This window comes from Salvelinus namaycush, chromosome 1 (genome assembly GCF_016432855.1).
Source record: "Salvelinus namaycush isolate Seneca chromosome 1, SaNama_1.0, whole genome shotgun sequence".
Lineage (NCBI taxonomy): Eukaryota > Metazoa > Chordata > Actinopteri > Salmoniformes > Salmonidae > Salvelinus > Salvelinus namaycush.
The window spans coordinates 29,246,049-29,266,015 of NC_052307.1; the positions used below are offsets into that span (position 1 = coordinate 29,246,049).

At 42.7% G+C, this 19,967-nt stretch overlaps 1 protein-coding gene across 3 annotated transcripts in view; it reads left to right on the forward strand.

Annotated features, from left to right (window-relative positions):
* Positions 1-83: 83 nt before the first annotated feature.
* The window catches only part of LOC120027782 (ATPase MORC2-like), a 31,270-nt gene continuing 11,386 nt past the window's right edge, over positions 84-19,967 (forward strand). Inside the window, exons 1-15 of one of the 3 annotated variants that reach the window (XM_038973001.1) lie at positions 84-170; positions 2,727-2,875; positions 12,004-12,057; positions 12,342-12,376; positions 12,750-12,818; positions 12,927-13,017; positions 13,201-13,309; positions 13,536-13,695; positions 15,152-15,263; positions 15,395-15,520; positions 15,649-15,728; positions 15,857-15,939; positions 16,032-16,117; positions 16,204-16,344; positions 16,454-16,608. In XM_038973001.1, the coding sequence (XP_038828929.1) occupies positions 2,808-2,875; positions 12,004-12,057; positions 12,342-12,376; positions 12,750-12,818; positions 12,927-13,017; positions 13,201-13,309; positions 13,536-13,695; positions 15,152-15,263; positions 15,395-15,520; positions 15,649-15,728; positions 15,857-15,939; positions 16,032-16,117; positions 16,204-16,344; positions 16,454-16,608 (1,369 nt within the window). In that variant the 5' untranslated portion in view covers positions 84-170; positions 2,727-2,807. Of the gene's footprint in view, positions 171-712; positions 880-2,726; positions 2,876-12,003; positions 12,058-12,341; positions 12,377-12,749; positions 12,819-12,926; positions 13,018-13,200; positions 13,310-13,535; positions 13,696-15,151; positions 15,264-15,394; positions 15,521-15,648; positions 15,729-15,856; positions 15,940-16,031; positions 16,118-16,203; positions 16,345-16,453; positions 16,609-19,967 lie in introns of those variants that run through there. The other 2 variants (XM_038972926.1, XM_038972847.1) reach the window with 2 other exon arrangements.

Genomic DNA, 19,967 nt, shown 5'->3' on the forward strand with positions numbered 1-19,967 from the left:
AAGCATGCATGGGTCAACTAACTATTGCATAAAACAAGGAGACACTGGCAGCCATTTCAGAATTTGACATTCAACATGGCTGTCAAGTAGTAATCAACAACACACAGCTAAATCTAGGTCCTAAATGAACAAGCAAAAAGATTCAAACAACGGAATATTCTGGAAATAAGGTAAAAAAAAAAAACTGTTCCATTAGCAAAAGCTAATGGGTATTCTTTACTGGTGTATAAACCGTCAACTAACTAGCAGTTAGCAGGCGACTAACGTTGCTAATTCAACAAACTTACCATGGGGATCATAGAGCAAAGTCGAACTGCATGTCCAAAACAAAGATAATCGTTTAGTTTTGGCTAATAACAGAGTTAAACTTTAGAGCTAGCCTAGGCTGAGTTTGAGAAGACAGAGATACTTAGGGAAATTAGTATTAACGGGCTTTCAGCACTAGCGTGTGCTGGGCTTTATTACGCATATTACAATAATAATAAACACAACTTTAACAGGCAAAATGCTCACGTTAAAATATTTGTTACATGACGTCAATGTCTTTAAATATCGTTATTATATTTGCTTATTTCTTGAATCGAGACGTTCTACTTCCTGATAATTTACGTGGCACGAAGATTGACAAATTACAGTAATGTAAATAAATGACGTGTTTCTATTGGTGTTCAGATGAACGGTAGAGGCGGGCGTACCTTTCGGACCTTCCTCTCCTCTGTGCGCAGTACTGTGAGGGAGGGGAGCAAGGATGAGGTTTTCGCGGCCTGTAGAGTTGGTTTCAGAAATGTAACGTAGTTATCGCTTCGACGGATGTTTTACACGGACCTAAAGTCAATTTGAAGCTGCTGGCGCTCTAAACGGTTTGCATATTGGATAAATGTACATGCTAATGTGCTCTTTACAGGTGTTTACTAACTAACTAGCTAGCTAACGTTACATAGGGAGGGTAGCTACCAGAAATTGTGGGTGTGAGAGCCAATATAGGTTGCTAGTTAACTTGGTCAGTAGACTAACCATTTGTTAAAGTATAACTGGACAATAACCTCGTCTCTTTACTCATCCATACTCGATAATAAAAATTACGTCAAGATTTAGCCTAGATGAGTCTTATGGAATGATCCAGATAAACAGCATTAACAGGCCTCCCACGTGAGTGTTCTCTTCTCGGCGGGCCAGTTTGAAAGTGGAGTGTTACCTGGCGCGTGGTCTATAGAGAGAAATTAGTAATGGCATCTTTTTCTAGGCAATAGCTCCGCCTTGGTTCGTTGGACAAAGCCTATGGGAAAATGAATGGAGTTTTTGTACGTTTTTTTGATAAACGCCCAAAGTAAGGTCTGTGGCAAACGAAGGCTTAGGAGATATTTTACGTTTTATTCTATGAGATCTTAATCAACTAAACAATTCATTTTTTTGTAAACATTTTTGTGCGTTTTTTAGAAGCACTTCTGTAATCAGAAAAAGCACACAGGTTTCATAATTCATAAAGGTCATGTTAACTGACTGATATTATCTCATAGAACAAAACGTATACGATCTAAGCCTGTAACAGACATTATTTTGGGCGTTTATCCCAAAACCCGGTTCTTTCCCCATTTATTTTCCCCATAGGAATGGCTGAACGAACTCGTTTCTGTTTTTTAGGACTACAAGCTGGCAAGCTCTAAACAGGACAGGAGCAGAGAGAGTGTTTTTTTTTTTTGTGTGATAGAGACTGTGATCGTGCTAAGTAATAACACGTCTTTACCTATAGAAAAAGCACTCAAATCCAGTCATGAATTGACAGAGGTTGCCAACCACCACAGGACTTATTTCCAAGTTTGAATAGGCATACTTTTCAACAGGACTTATTCCCGCTGATCAAATCAAACTTTATTTGTCACATGCACTGAGTACAAGTGTAGACCTTATTGTGAAATGCTTACTTACAAGCCCTTAACCAACAGTGCAGTTCAAGAAGAGTTAAGAAAATATTTACCAAATAACTAAAGTAACATAACGAGGCTATATACAGGGGGTACCGGTACCAAGTTAGTGTGTGGGGGTACAGGTTAGTTGAGGTAATTTGTACATGTAGGTAGGGGTGAAGTGACTATGCATAGATTATAAACAGCGAGTAGTAGCAGCAGTGTACAAAACAAATGGAGGGGGGGGGGGGTTCAATGTAATAGTCTGGTGGCTGTTTGATTAATGATGAAGTATCAGTACTTCAGATGAAGTATCAGATATCTAGAGGCTTTTCCTCCAGTGGTATTTGTTCTAAGAAATTCCATTGTAATGGAATTACGCTGACACTCAGATTCACTTTAAGATGTATAGTATACCAAACAAAAACCATTGATTTCAAAGGACTACTTTTAACAATTTCCACTGAACATTTTATAAAAACAAATTTACAGGAAGAAGTGTGCAGATACATTTAGTAACAAAAACTGATACTAAAACTAAGGGAGATTTGACCAAACTTAACAAGTATTTTTTTTATTTTACTGTGTTCAAAGTAGTCGTTGTGCATAGGGTTGTATGGTTCTTTGAAATCAATGTTTTTTGTTTGGCATACATTTTAAAGTGTAAAAAGTCTCCGTGTAATTCCGTTACTGTGAAATTGCCCTTTGATTTTTATGTAAGCTCATTATATTCCAGGCTCTTGTTATTTCACACATTCATAATATCCTTGACACCATGCATACGTTTGACCAGTGGAGCTGACTGCTGCTGTTATTCTGTAGGTGCATGAGGCTCTTGAAAAGCCACACTGGACTGCGAGGAAGTCAGAAAGAAAACCAGGAAGTAGCTTTTAACGAGTGGCGATGGCCTATTCTAACTACAGCACCCTGAACAGGGCTCAGCTCACCTTCGAGTATCTGCACACCAACTCGTAAGTACCGTTAATATATATATATATCTCATAGCTACACACACCACACTATCATTAATACTACACACATCACATGGAGGTCACAAATTACAAAAGACACATGAAAGTATTACTCTCATGTTTTTCCAATGTGGACATTGTAAAGAGGAGAGGAATGTCATTGTGGATGTCAAGTGAGAGTGATTTACAGACTGGCCACACTATGGAGCAGGACATTGCATTCCTTGGATGCTGACAGTCAACAACACGAGGGACTAAAATTGTGCCTTTTTTAAAATCTCACAAGATGGTTGAATAGACTACATAAAAAGGAACGGTTATGCTAAAAAGCCTTTTTACTGCAAAATATTGCTGCATCGTACGGTTGAAAGACCTTCCTGAGCAAAATGCGGAGTAGTAAAAAGTTGAAAATGGCTGCTACTGATGCCTGCATAACCAAGTCATTGATGGATCCAGCTGATAAATGACAACTGTCCAGGGTGTCTGAACTTTTGCTATCTCCCTGAAAACACTATACAAACAACTACTGTTTGACCACTAATGGCTCAGAGAAGGCCAGTGGTATAAGTAATTTATGGACATGTGCAATGCACTTTGGACTAAGGCCAAGATGAGAGAGACTAACACCATCAAACAGCACACCATAAATAGCTGATGCAACTTGTAGATCAACGCTCTCCCCTTAATTAAGATGTGAAGCCCACCCGGTGAAATATCTTCAACATATAAAGCCCTGTTTACATAAAATGGGCATTAATTAATAAAATTGTATATGAGTCTAAGCACAGCCCGACTATGTAGGACTCATGAAATCACCCGAGACCAACTGTACATGATGCTTGATGATGCAGCCATGGTGAGAATTTTAACACCCCCGCACACACACACATACTGTACTTCTTTATGCAGAGTGCTGTTGAACTCTGGCCACATGTAAATAACGCCACATTCATGGGTTGCCAGAGCAAGGAATACCATCCCCACAGGGGCGTTTTTATGTTCTAACATTTGGAGAGGATAGAGATCATAACAGGTATAACAAGGTATTCTAAAAATAAGGTTAAAACTATTAGCTTCCTAAAGCCTCTTATACCTGCTGCCCGAGTTTAATACTTAATGCACTCCACCCTCTCCTGTGGCATTTCCTTTCAAACAACAAAAGGAAAGGATAATGTGTGCCTTTACTGGGATGAATGAATGGAACAGCTGAAGAGGAAAAATGATACAAACTGCATTCAAACCTGGATCGGCCATGTTGGCCCACAGTGCCAAAGCCTTGGCATTCTTTCTGGGAGCTAGTATGCGTGTTCAGGTCTCAAGCAAGGTTACACCAGAACACCTCTGCTACACATTGCCTGACGACTCAAACTGAATTCTTCCGCTGCTCTATGTTCGCTATATATTTCAGTCTGACACTGCCGTCGTTGAAGTAGTTTGTGGTAATCTCAAAATGGGGGGTGTTGTACAAAACAAAGTCATCAGCGATTGGATCATTTCAGTCAGAGTATCAAAGCCAATGACACATTTTCAAAATGCCGCATTACCTCTAGCCTAACCCATCGGTTTCTGGGACCAATCAGAACGGTTAAAATATATTTACATTCTAGAAATCGTCTGAGAGGTACTCAGATCTAGACTCATTGTGGAGAAGGCGCTAATGTCTGTGGGTGTGGTGTTTGACCAGAGCAAGGAGTTGGGGTAGCCAAGCAATTACATAAATACTCCAGTAGAGAATCTGGAACACAAACTCACTGGGCCATGGCCTCATCAGACCTGCTCTTACTTGGGGCCAAGGTGAGGCCGCTGGGGACTTTTTTCCAGCCTTTACACAATGGCTAACTGTGAATATGGGTTAAGGACATCTATTTATTTATTTTACCTTTATTTAACTAGGCAAGTCAATTAAGAACGACAGATTTGTACCTTGTCAGCTCGGGGATTCGATCTTGCAACCTTTCGGTTACTAGTCCAACGGTCTAACCACTAGGCTACGCTGCCGCCCCGACATGCTTCCGTACTTTTGAGACTAGTCTTTTTTTTAAACCTCCCGCTTTGGGCTGGATGTGTCAATGTGTAGTTCATACATGCATAATTACTTTCTTACCTCAATTAGCCATGAAATCCCTAGTTTGAAAGCGACTGTTTTCTGGAAGCTGTGTTGCGCCATTTCCCCCAGTGGAGGCTGGTGGGAGGAGCTACAGTGCCTTCAGAAAGTTTTCACACCCCTTGACTTTTTCCACATTTTGTTACAGCCTGAATTTAAAATGGATCACATTTAGATTTTGTCACTGATCTACACACAATGCCCCATAATGTTAAAGTGGACTTATGTTTTTAGAAATGAAAAAGTATGGTGAAGGGAGCCTGTACAGAATAAAATATTCCAAAACATGCATCCAGTTTGCAGTAAGGCACTAAAGTAATACTGCAAATATATATTTTTTGTCCTGAATACAACGCATTATGTTTGGGGCAAACACAACACATCACTGAGTACCACTCTTCATATTTTCAAGCATGGTGGTGGCTGCATCATGTTATGTGGGTATGCTTGTCATCGGCAAGGACTAGGGTGTTTTTTTTTTATTATGAGAAAAGGAAATAGAGCACAGTTCAGGCAAAGTCCTAGAAGAACTTGTTTCAGTCTACTTCAGACACTGGGAAACAAATCCACCTTTCAGCAGGACAATAACCTAAGACAGAAGGCCAAATATACACTAGAGTTACTTACCAAGACAGTATTGAATGTTCCAGAGTAGCCTAGTTACAGTTTTGACTTAAATCGGCTTGAAAATCAATGGCAAGACTTGAAAATGACTGTCTAGCAATGATCAATAACCAGCGTGTAGAATTTTTTAAAAGAATAATGGGCAAATATTGTACAATCCAGGTTTGCAAAGCTCTTACCCAGAAAGACTCAAAGCTGTAATCGCTGCAAAATGTGATTTTATAATGTATTGACTCGGGGTTATATACTTATTTAATTAAAATGTTTAAAAAATTTATTAATGGAAAATACTATGTACATTTTTCTTTCACTTTGAGATTAGAGTATTTGTTTGTAGATCGTTGACCAAAAAATGTATGAAATTAATTTAAACCCCACTTTGTAACAAAAAAATGTAGAAAGTCGAGGGGTGTGCATACTTTCTGAGGGCACTGTATAGGACAGGCTTATTGTAATGGCTGTAATGTAATTATTTGAACAGAGTCAAACGTGGTTTCCATATGTTTGATTCCATTTATTCCATTCTAGCCATTACAATGAGCCTGTCCTCCTCCTATAGCTCCTCCAACCAGCCTCCTCTGCTTTCCCGCCCACATGGGCCAGCCCTCTAGCAATTTCAGTTCCAGCCAATGAGATTCAGCCCCTCGGCATTTGAGTGACAGCTAGCAAGAGACACACACAGCAGAGCGAGAGAGCAAGCATTGACGTGGTGCACATAACTTAGCAAAAAAATGTACTTTCCTTTTTCAGGGCCCTGTCTTTCAAAGATAATTCGTAAAAATACAAATAACTTCACAGATCTTCATTGTAAAGGGTTAAACACTGTTTCCCATGCTTGTTCAATGAACCATAAACAATTAATGAACATGCACTTGTGGAACGGTCGTTAACAGCTTACAGACGGAAGGCAATTAAAACTTAGGACACTAAAGAGGCCTTTCTACTGACTCTGAAAAACACCAAAAGATGCCCAGGGTCCCCGCTCATCTGCGTGAACGTGCCTTAGGCATGCTGCAAGGAGGCATGAGGACTGCAGATGTGGCCAGGGCAATAAATTGCAATGTCTGTACTTTGAGACGCCTAAGACAGCACTACAGGGAGACAGGATGGACAGCTGATCGTCCTCGCAGTGGCAGACCACGTGTAACAACACCTGCACAGGATCGGTACATCCGAACATCACACCTGCAGGACAGGTACAGGATTGCAACATCTGCCGAGTTACACCAGGAACGCACAATCCCTCCATCAGTGCTCAGACTTTCCACAATAGGCTGAGAGAGGCTGGACTGAGGGCTTGTAGGCCTGTTGTAAGGCAGGTCCTCACCAGACATCACTGGCAACATCGTTGTCTATGGGCATAAACCCACCGTCGCTGGACCAGATTGGACTGGCAAATAATGCTCTTAATTGACGAATCGCCGGTTTTGTCTAACCAGGGGTGATGGTTGGATTCGCGTTTATCGTCGAAGGAATGAGCGTTACACCGAGGCCTGTACTCTGGAGTGGGATCGATTTGGAGGTGGAGGGTCCATCATGGTCTGGGGTGGTGTGTCACAGCATCATCGGGCTGGGCTTGTTGTCATTGCAGACAATCTCAACGCTGTGCATTACAGGGAAGACATCCTCCTCCCTCATATGGTATACAGCCATACTGCTCGTTCTGTGCGTGATTTCCTGCAAGACAGGAATGTCTGTGTTCTGCCATGGCCAGCGAAGAGCCCGGATCTCAATCCCATTGAGCACGTCTGGGACCTGTTGGATTGGATTTCATTACCCCCAGAAATGTCCGGGAACTTGCAGGTTCCTTGGTGGAAGAGTGGGGTAACATCTCACAGCAAGAATTGGCAAATCTGGTGCAGTCCATGAGGAGGAGATGCACTGCAGTACTTAATGCAGCTGGTGGCCACACCAGATACTGACTGTTACTTTGGATTTTGGACCCCCCCCCCCCCCTTGTTCAGGGACACATTCCATTTCTGTTAGTTACATGTCTGTGGAACTTGTTCAGATTATGTTCCCGTTGTTGAATCTTATGTTCATACAAATATTTACACATGTTAAGTTAGCTGAAAATAAACGCAGTCGACAGTGAGAGGATGTTTATTTTTTTCCTTTTTTTGTTGAGTTTATCTGCGCGTATATGATATAGCACGCTATTTTCGTGGACTACTTTTGGCTCATGGGGGGCTATGTTAAGAACTATTGGCTAAAAAGTATACAAAAGTTCAGGAGAATCCCTTAGAACACCTCAAAAAGCAACTGTTTTGATTATGCAGTTTGTTGAATTTGCTATCCATACAGTACATTCAGAAAGTATTCAGACACCTTGACGTTTTCCAGCTTTTGTTATGTTTTAGCCTTATTCAAAATGTACACACTACCCCATAATCACAAACAAAAACAGGTTTTTAGAAGTTGATAGTTTAAAAAAGCTCACATTTACACAACTATTCAGACCCTTTACTCAGTACGTTGTTGAAGCACCTTTGGCAGCGATTACAGCCTCGAGTCTTCTTTGGTATGACGCACCTGTATTTGCGGAATTTCTATCCATTCTTCTCTGCATATCTTCTCAAGCGCTGTCAGGTTGGATGGGGAGTGTACAACTTCCACAGCTATTTTCAGGTTTCTCCAGATATGTTTGATTGGGTTCAAGTCCGGGCTCTGTCTGGGCCTCTCAAGGACATTGAGACTTGTCCCGAAGCCACTCCTGCGTTGTCTTGGCTGTGTACTTGGGGTCGTGGTCCTGTTGGAAGGTGAACCTTCGCCCCAGTCTGAGGTCCTGAGCGCTCTGGAGAAGGTTTTCATCTGTTCATCCTTCCCTCGATCCTGACTAGTCTCCCAGTCCCTGCCACTGAAAAACATCCCCGCAGCATGATGCTGCCACCACCATGCTTCACCATCAAATTTTATTTGTCACATGTGCCGAAAACAACAGGTGTTGGTAGACCTTAACATGAAATGCTTAATTACTTAACCAACAATGAAGTCCAAGAAAGAGTTACCAAATAAATAAAAGTAAAATGTAACAACAAAATAACAATAACAAGGCTATATACAGGGGGTACCGGTCCCGAGTCAATGTGCGGGAGTACAAGTTAGTCGAGGTAATTTCTACATGTAGGCAGGGGTAAAGTGACTATGCATAGATTAACAGCGAGTAGCAGCAGTGTAAAAACAATTGGGTGGGTGTCAATGTAAATAGGCCAGGTGGCAATTTAGTAATTTATTTAATCAATTATTAATCAGTCTTATGGTTTGCCGCTTGCCGTGCGGTAGCAGAGGGAACAGTCTATGACAGGGGTGGGCAACTCCAGTCCTCGAGGGTTTGATTGGTGTCACACTTTTTTTCTCCATCCCTAGAAAACACAGCTGATTAATCAAAATTGTATTCTAAACTGAAGATCATGATTAGGTGATTATTGGAGTCAGGTGTGTTAGCTGGTGATGGGGAAAAACTGTGACACCAATCAGGCCCTCGAGGACTGGAATTTCCCACACCTAGTCTGACTTGGGTCACTGGAGTCTGACAATTTTTGGGGCTTTCCTCTGACACCACCTAGTATATAGGTCCTGGATGGCAGGAAGCTTGGCCCCAGTGATGTACTGGGCCGTATGCACTACCCTCTGTAGTGCCTTACGGTCAGATGCCGAGCAGTTGCCATACCAGGCGGTGATGCAACTGGTAAGGATGCTCTCGATGGTGCAGCTGTAGAACTTTTTGAGGATCTGGGGACCCATGCCAAATATTTTCAGTCTCCTGAGGGGGAAAAGGTTTTGTCGTGCACTCTTCACGACTGTCTTGGTGTGTTTGGACCTTGATAGTGTCGTTGGTGATGTGGACACCAAGAAACTTGAAATGCTCAACCTGCTCGACTACAGCACCATCAATGTTAATGGGGGCCTGTTCAGGCAAGCCTTTTTCTGTAGTCCACGATCAGCTTCTTTGTCTTGCTCACATTGAGGGAGAGGTTGTTGTTGTCCTGGCACCACACTGCCAGGTCTCTGACCTCCCTGTAGGCTGTCTCACATCGTTGTCGGTAATCAGGCCTACCACTGTTGTGTCATCAGCAAACTTAATGATTGTGTTGGAGATGTGTTTGGCCACGCAGTCGTGGGTGAAGAGAGAGTACAGGAGAGGACTAAGCACGCACCCCTGAGGGGCCCCAGTGTTGAGGATCAGCGTGGCAGACATGTTGTTGCCTACCTTTACCACCTGGGGGTGGCCCGTCAGTAAGTCCAGGATCCAGTTGCAGAGCGAGGTGTTTAGTCCCAGGGTCCTTAGCTTATTGATGCGCTTTGAGGGCACTATGGTGTTTAACGCTGAGCTGTAGTCAATGAACAGTATTCTCACATAGGTGTTCCTTTTGTCCAGGTGTGGAAGGGCAGTGTGGAGTGCGATTGAGATTGCGTCTTCTGTTGGAATGGTATGCGAATTGGAGTGGGTCTAGGGTATCCGGGAGGATGCAGTTGATGTGAGCCATGACCATCCTTTCAAAGCACTTCATGGCTACCGACATGAGTGCTATGGGGCGGTAATCATTTAGGCATGTTACCTTCGCTTCCCTGGGCACAGGGACTATAGTGGTCTTCTTGAAACATGTAGCTTTTACAGACTGAAAATGTCAGTGAAGACACTTGCCAGTTGGTCCGTGCATGCTTTGAGTACACGTCCTGGTAATCCGCCTGGCCCCGCGGCTTTGTGAATGTTGACCTGTTTAAAGGTCTTGCACACATCGGCTGCGGAGCGCATGATCACACAGTCGCCTGGAACAGCTGGTGCTCTCATGCATGCTTTCAGTGTTGCTTGCCTTGAAGCGAGCATAAAAGGCATTTAGCTCGTCTGGTAGCTCTCATCACTGGGCAGCTCACAGCTGGGTTTCCCTCTAGTCCATAATAGTTTTCAAACACTGCCACATCCGACGAGCATCAGAGCCAGTGTAGTAGGATTCAATTTTAATCCTGTATTGACGCTTTGCCTGTTTGATGGTTCGTCTGAGGGCGTAGCTGAATTTCTTTTAAGCGTCCTGATTAGTGTCCCGCTCTTTGAAAGCGGCAGCTCTAGCCTTTAGCTCAATGTGGATGTTGCCAGTAATCCATGGCTTCTGGTTGGGATATGTACGTATGGTCACTGTGGGGATGACGTTGTCGATATACTTATTGATGAAGCTGATGACCGAGGTTGTATACTCCTCAATGCCAGGTTTCCTCCAGACGTGATGCTTGGTATTCAGGCCAAAGAGTTGAGTCATGGTTTCATCAGACCGGTTCCAAACTTCTTCCATTTTAAGAATGATGGAGGCCACTGTGTTCTTGCGTACCTTCAATGCTACAGAAATGTTTTGGTAGCCTTCCCAAGATCTGTGCCTCGACACAATCCTGTCTCGGAGCTCTACGGACAATTCCTTCAACCTCATTGCTTGGTTTTTGCTCTTACATGCACTGTCAACTGTGGGACCTTATATTTAAAATACCGCAGGTGGACTCCAATCAAGTTGTAGAAACATCTAAAGGACGATCAATGGAAACAGGATGCACCTGAGCTCAATTTCCAGTCTCATAGCAAAGTGTCTGAATAGTTATGTAAATAAGGTATTTTTGTTGATAAATTAGCAAACATTTCTAAAAACCTGTTTTCGCTTTGTCGTTAAGGGGTATTGTGTGTAGATTGAGGAAACATATATTTAATCAATTTTAGAATAAGGCTGTAACACATTCCAAAATGTGGAAAAGGTCAAGGGGTCTGAATACTTTCTGAATTCACTGCATGCCTTCAATGCCACCCTGGGTGACGGAAACGCACTTTCTAAAAAATAACAATTAATCACTTTAACATAATCACTGGAGACACTTGGGTGCTGCTATGAAAAAGGTCCATTACTTAGTAGTATCGACTGTCAGGCCAGATGAGAATTTGTCCCAAGGCGCGCAATTGGCCCAGCGTCGTCCGGGTTTGGGGAGGGTTTGGCCGGGGTTGGCCGTCACTGTAAAATAAAAATTTGTTCTTAACTTGACTTGCCTAGTTAAATAAAGTTTGATAAAAAATATTCTGCCTGATTCAGGTCCTTCAAACCTGCATGTATTCAACTAGCTAGGGCTGGTTGACTCCAGTATCACATAGTGTCCCACCTAAAATCTACACCAGGTTCCATTCTGCCCCATTACCCCAGCTGTCAACTTTCACCAATGAGTCAGCCACACCCCACAACTTCCATTATGTTACCCAACCTTGGCCTGATGATAGCACAGGGCCCCACCCACATTGAACGCACTGATGTTTACACTGACTTGAAATTGTGCTTGCTGGCACACTCTCCTTACCTCAGCAAAGTGTTATGGAAATGTAATTTTTTAAAGACCAGAACTGTAGGTTGATTGGTTGGATGTTTGTTTCCAGAACGACACATGAGTTCCTGTTTGGCGCTCTGGCTGAGCTGGTGGACAACTCCAGGTACCAACAATGCACTTCTCTGTTCTTAATCACAATTCTTTGTTCTTCTATCTCTACCCATCCAAAATGTTTGTATGCGGGACATCATGCATAAGTGTTGGTAAATCACAATTGCAGCAAAACAATACTGAACTGATTCAGGATTAAACTGGTGGGAAATGTATTTGTTAGTATTCTCTGTACTCTGAAATAAAAGGTAAAAGCATTCTAATTGGAACCGCATCTAACCACACTGGTTTATCTGCCTTCTGATTGGTCTGCCACCTGCCAATCATCTCCTACAGGGATGCAAATGCCACCCGGATTGACATCTACACAGGTATACACACATACATATTGCTTCACATACACCGGTACATAGATTTGTGTCTATGTGGAAACATTTACATTGCTCACCTCACCCCTCTGACACTACTATACAGATCACGCTGCCTATCAACAATCTAGAATACCTACAGTGCCAATGGTTACCGGACTATTGAATTTTAATTATAAGCTACACCCAGTATTTGACTAGTTCTGTTTTTAGAAAGCTTAGTTTCAGCTATTGAAAAAGCCATCTATTTCAGTAGTAGTTATGTGTGTTATGCTTTCTCCTTTCCCCTCTTGTGTCTAACCTGTGTGTGGCTTTCTATCTCATCCACCTCCTGTTGTAACTTGTGTCTAACCTCTCTTCCCCTCGTGGCCAACAGAGAAGAGACAAGATTTGCGTGGAGGCTACATGCTATGTTTCTTAGACGACGGCACAGGAATGGACCCCAGTGAGTTCCATTCAAATGAAATGACTAAAGTGGACAGTAATTAAGTTGATCCACATATGCTATAAGAAATACCATATATGATGGTTATATTTCCCTCCTATCTCTCAGACGAGGCGACCCATGTGATCCAATTTGGGAAGTCCACTAAGCGTACATCAGATTCTACTCACATCGGCCAGTATGGAAATGGTCTCAAATCGTAAGCCTCTCACACATAATATATATACCCCTTTGCAGACACTTTCATACATACATTTAGTTCATACATTTATAGTGATTGTATGTGGTGGTCCTCGCCGTAATCGAACATGCAACCTTGGGGTTGCTAGCGCCACGCTCTCACCAAGTGAGTCACATTGTTTGTGTGTGTGTTTCTCTCTAGGGGCTCCATGCGTATTGGGAAAGACTTTGTTCTGTTCACCAAGAAGGACAACACTCTGTCCTGCCTGTTCCTATCTAGAACGTTCCACGAGGAGGAGGGGCTTGACGAGGTCAGGGGTCAGCTGCAGCAGGCGCTCTCCCATCCAGCAGACACACTGATGATATGTCCAGTGGCTTAAAACATAGTGTTTTATTTTGTGGCTGTCGTGTTATACTCTGATTTACTGAAAGAGCCTTTATTGACTGTCCACCTATTTGAAACAACACATAACATTCACCTCTTGAGAAGTGTGTCAGTATGTATCTTAAGGTTGTCCGTTTGTCTCCTCTTGTCAGGTGATCGTACCCCTGCCCACCTGGGACCTACTGACCAGACAGCCAATCACAGGCGACCCTGAGAAGTTCGCCATAGAGACGGAGCTCATCTACAAATACTCTCCTTTTAAAAACGAACAGCAGCTGATGGAACAATTTAACAAGATAGAGGGCAGCAGCGGTGAGACGTGTGTGTGTGTGTGTGTGTGTGTGTGTGTGTGTGTGTTAGAGGTCGACCGATTATGATTTTTCAACACCGATACCGATTATTGTAGGACCAAAAAGCCGATACCGATTAATCGGCCGATTTAAAATAATAATAATAATAATAAAAATAAATATAATGATAATAATAAATAAAATAAAAATATATATTTTTCAATAATGACAATTACAACAATACTGAATGAACACTTATTTTAACTTAATATAATACATCAATAAAATAAATTTAGCCTCAAATAAATAATGAAACATGTTCAATTTGGTTTGAATAATGCAAAAACAAAGTGTTGGAGAAGAAAGTAAAAGTGCAATATGTGCCATGTAAGAAAGCTAATGTTTTTAAGTTCCTTGCTCAGAACATGAGAACATATGAAAGCTGGTGGTTCCTTTTAAGATGAGCCTTCAATATTCCCAGGTAAGAAGTTGTAGTTATTATAGGAATTATAGGACTATTTCTCTCTATACGATTTGTATTTTGTATACCTTTGACTATTGGATGTTCTTATAGGCACTTTAGTATTGCCAGTGTAACAGTATAGCTTCCGTCCATCTCCTCGCTCAAACCAGGAACACATCGACAACAGCCACCCTCGAAGCAGTGTTACCCATGCAGAGCAAAGGGAACAAGTACTCCAAGTCTCAGAGCGAGTGACGTTTGAAACGCTATTAGCGCGCACCCCACTAACTAGCTAGCCATTTCACATTGGTTACACCAGCCTAATCTCGGGAGTTGATAGGCTTGAAGTCCTAAACAGCTGCTGGCAAAATGCACAATGCACAAAATGCACAAAATTGCTGTTTGAATGAATGCTTACGAGCCTGCTGGTGCCTACCATCGCTCAGTCAGACTGCTCTATCAAATCATAGACTTAATTATAACATAATAACACACAGAAATACGAGCCTTAGGTCATTAATATGGTCGAATCCGGAAACTATCATTTCGAAAACAAAACGTTTATTCTTTCAGTGAAATACGAAACCGTTCCGTATTTTATCTAACGGTGGCATCCATAAGTCTAAATATTCCTGTTACTTTGCACAACCTTCAATGTTATGTCATAATTACGTAAAATTCTGGCAAATTAGTTCGCAACGAGTCAGGCGGCCCAAACTGTTGCATATACCTTGACTCTGCGTGCAATAAACGCAAGAGAAGTGACACAATTTCACCTAAGAATGTGTTCTTAACTGACTTGTTTGTTAAATAAAGGTGTAAAAAAAAATATATATATATATTTTTTTTAATCGGCCAAATCGGTGTCCAAAAATACCGATTTCCTATTGTTCTGAAAACTTGAAATCGGCCCTAATTAATCGGCCATTCCGATTAATCAGTCGGCCTCTAGTGTGTGTGTGTCAGCATGTCTGTCTGTAGGTGATACTCTATAATCTGAACTGTGTGTGTGTAGGTACTCTGGTGATCATCTATAACCTGAAGTTGATGGACACCAGAGAACCAGAGCTGGATGTAGAGACAGACCACCAGGATATCCTGATGGCTGGGACCCCCTCAGAGGGAGTGTAAGTATGGGGTCTGTGTGTGTCTGCGTGTGTGGGTAAAGAAAAAGAAAATGTATAATAATCTGTGTCGTGACTTGAAGACTACCTAGGACTGTGTGTTTATGTTGATGATATCACTTCCCCTCATACAGGAAGCCAGAACGTCGGTCGTTCCGAGCATATGCAGCTGTCCTCTACATCGACCCCAGGATGAGGATCTTCATACAGGGACACAAAGTCAGGACCAAGAGACTGTCTTGCTGCCTCTACAAACCCAGGTTTAAATATATATATATACACACAAACACTACCGCATCCAGAGACTCTCCTGTCTAGAGACATCACTAAGACTAAAATCCTAAGTCCTGTTTGTGTCCATTCAGCTAAGTCTGTGTCTGTCTCTCAGGGTATATAAATACACATCGACTCGATTCAAAACCCGTGCTGAGCAGGAAGTAAAAAAGGCTGATCACCTCGCTAAAATAGGTGAGTTGCCCACACACACACACACACACACACATCACCTGGCCAAGATGGGTAAGACACACACACACACACACAGAACCAGTTCTGCCTTTAGAACCCACTCCCCTCTCTGCGTGTGTGTGTTCCAGCGGAGGAGAAGGCTCGTGAGGCGGAGAGCAAAAGTCTGTCTCTGGAGGCCAAACTGGGAGACGACCTGTCCAAAGAGTCACGGGTAAGAACCAACACACACGGCAAGATTAGCAATATCTTGACCCAATGGTCTGACTCCTCTCCTCCCTTATTCAAATCCTCTCTCTGCTCCAGGTCATGTTGCGTAAGGCTCAGGAGGGGGCCATGATGCTTCGACGGGAGGCCGAAGTGAAAAAGATGATTCAGGAGTCCAAACAGAAGTCAGTCAAAATAAAAATGTTAACTTTACAAACAAACGAAAGTCAAACCAAACAATAAAACGTTAACACTGCTCTCCTTCCCCCAGAGCATTGAAGGAGCCTAAGGAACTGAGTTTTATCTTCGGGGTGAACATTGAGCAGAGAGACCTGGATGGGATGTTTGTGTATAACTGCTCTCGCCTCATCAAGATGTATGAAAAGACTGGACCTCAGCTGGAGGGAGGAATGTGAGTAACACACACATATACACTCCTTTCGATTGTCCTCTTATTGGCTAGTCGGTGACCAGTGAGACGACCAGAAATGCTTTCTAATGAAGTGTGTGTGTGTGTGCAGGGCGTGTGGAGGTGTTGTGGGGGTAGTAGATGTTCCATACCTGGTTCTGGAGCCCACTCACAACAAGCAGGACTTTGCGGACGCTAAAGAATACAGACACCTTCTGAGAGCCATGGGAGAACACCTAGCCCAGTACTGGAAGGACAGCAACATAGGTAACACACACAACGTCTATATAACCATGATAGTGGAAGGTTGTAATTTAACCCTTATTTTACCAGGTCAGTTGACTGAGAACACATTCTCATTTACAGCAACGACCTAGAGAATAGTTACAGGGGGGAGGAGAGGGTAGCTAACGAGCGAACAGACACAGGGAGCATTGGTTCCTGAGTTCTGCAAAAATATAGAATTACAGTTGGATATGTAGATTAACTTGAATTTTCTCGCAAGGATTTATACACGACACTAACCTCAACATCAAAACCTTCATTCCAAATCACAATTCCATACCTAAAACCTTGATTTTGGACAAATTTACCTGAATGGACTATTGCTACCAAGGATTATCAAGAAAAAACTTCTAACAAACCAAAACCTGCAGAAGAAACACAGCGGAACCTGGAAATACCATCCAACACAAAACTGAGTGAGTAATGTTCAATCTGAACCTACTTCTGAAGCCAAAAATGAAAAGACTATCATCTCTAGGTAATTTTGTTTAAAGCTTATTATAAACTGGGTGGCTCCAGCCCTGAATGCTGATTGGCTGACTGCTGTGGTATATCAAACTGTATACCACGGGTACGACACATTTATTTTTCCTGCTGTAACCAGTTTATAATAGCAATAAGGCACCTCGGGTTTGTGGTATATGGCCAATATACCACGGCTAAGGGCTGTGTCCAGGCACCCTGCAATGGGTGGTGCCTAAGAACAGCCCTTAGCCGTGGTATATTAGCCATATACCACCACCCCCCCGTGCCTTATTGCTTGAATCAGCAACCCTGAATGCTGATTGGCTGACAGACCATATACCACAGGTATGACAAATAACTTGTTTTTCCTGCTCTAATTACGTTGGTAACCAGTTTATAATAGCAATAAGGCACCTTAGGGATTTGTGGTATATGGCCAATATACCACGGCTAAGGGCTGTGTCCAGGCACTCCACACCACTGCGTCATGCTTAAGAACAGGCCTGAGCCGTGGTATATTGGTCAGATACCACACCCCTTCGGGCTTTATTGCTTAAACAAATAAGGCTACTAAGCTACCAAGCTGCTAGGAAAGAAACTGACTAAAATTAGCACTGAAGTGTGAAGTGAGGTGTGAAAACTCTTGAGCCTAACAATGGCAGGAGAGTTTCACAGCCCCCCTCCCCACCCAAATGCAGAGGCCTTTGAAGCCCCTTCGATCTGTGCAGAGGTAACTAAAATACAGAACCCCTTGGATTCATCTCTATTTTTAACTGATATGCAGCCAGGACACTTCAATTGTAAATTACCTCAATAAGAAACAATATTGTTGATTTGATCACATCAGAAGATATCCTCATAATCCTCATAATACAACAGCCACAGGACAACTTTGTTTGGACGTCGTAAAGGATCATTTGCCGAAACTGAAAAGATATAGCCAGCTAACAACCTCCTTTTCCACGTGGAAAAGATGGTGGAAAGAGACTTGCTAGGTTTTCTACAAGGAATCTATCTCCCGAAAAAAGCTTCTCCCAAGTAGGTGTGACACCTACTCCCGTTGCCTGCTGCACTGCTGCTTGGATTCCACCTGGTGATCTGTTCACTGTCCACCCTGGCCTGTCTCCCCCTGTCTGGTACAGATACCCCTGCCTCTCTCCCGAGCTTTTGTTCGCCTCCAGCACACACACACTGTTGGGGCAAGTGACTATGAACTTACAATGGCTAGCCCCAAGTTGTTATATTTTTCTCTTGTGCTTTATGCTATTTGCCTCATGACTCCTGCGTGCTTTGTTGACTAGGACTTGCTTGTTTACCCAACTGTGGGACAGACTGTTTGTTCCCACACTCAGACTCTGACTCTCTTGGTTACACGGACTCTTGACCTTCCATCCTATGCTAACCACCTTTCGCCAGCTTTGTATTCATGTTACCTGATGGAATTGCATTACAATATGATCTTATTGCCATCGAATGCACATTCAAATGTTATAAATCAACACTGCAGAGCTCTCCCTGTCCTCTGCCGTGCCCTGATTGTATTACTGTTGATTATATCTGGAAATGTGCATGTACACCCTGGCCCATCTACTGTTGCTAGCCCCAATTCTGATTTGTGCTCTGATATCTGCTTCACTGATTTCTGCTCTCGTAAAAGCCTGGGTTTTCTGCACGTTAATACTAGAAGCTTGTTACCAAAAATGTATAAATTGAAAGCTCATTACTGAGACGTGGTTAAGAAAGAGTGTTTTGAACACTGATGTTAGCCTTGGTTATAACCTTTTTCGGCAAGACAGATCTTCCAAAGGTGGGGGAGTGGCAATATTTACCAAGGAACACCTTCAGTGCTCGGTTATCTCCACCAAGTCTGTCCCCAAACAGTTTGATTTGCTGGTATTAAGCAGTAAACTTTCAAATAGCTCTGACTGTTGCTGGGTGTTATCAGCCACCATCAGCACCGGCCTGTACCCTCTCCTGGCCCCTTACACTTAGTCTGAATTTGTCCTGCTAGGTGACATAAACTGGGACATGCTTAAACCACCCTCCCATCTCCTAAAGTAATGGGACTCCCTAAATCTTTCTCAGATTATTACCAATCCCACAAGATATGACTCCAAACACCCAGAAAAGGCTACTCTCCTCGATGTTATCCTTACAAATAATCCTGATGGTTATCAGTCTGGTGTTTTCTGTAATGACCTTAGTGATCACTGTTGTACAGCCTGTGTTCATAATGGCTGCTCAGTGAAACAACCTGACCTGATTTGTCATAGACGCTTGCTAAAAAACTGCAATGAGCAAGATTTCCTTCATGACCTGTCCTCTGTAAATTGGTATAGAATCAGCTTAATCCCCTCTGACGAAGACTCTTGTACCTTCCTTTTTTGATATTTTCAGTGGTATCGTTAACAAATACGTACCCATAAAGAAAATAAGGATTTAAAACAGGTTCGGCCCCTGATTCGACCGTGATGTGGCAGAGTTACTCCAGCTCAAGAATTTCATTTGGCAAATAGCTCGGCACACGCATACTCATGCTGACTGGCTCTCATTCAGGCAAATTAGAAATAAGTGCACTCAGGCTATCCGGAAGGCCAAAGTTAGTTACTTTAAGGAGCAGTTCTCTCTCTGTGGGTCTAACCCCAAGAAGGTCTGGAAAACGGTTAAAGACCTGGAGAATAAATCCTCCTCCTCACAGCTGCCCATGTCCCTTAATGTTGATGATGTGGTTGTTACTGACAAGAAGCACATGGCTGAGCTCTTTAATCGCCACTTCATTAAGTCAGGATTCCTATTTGACTCTAACATGCCTCCTTACCCGTTCAAGATTTCCTCATCTCCCATCCCTTCTAATGCGACTATCCCCGATGCTCCTC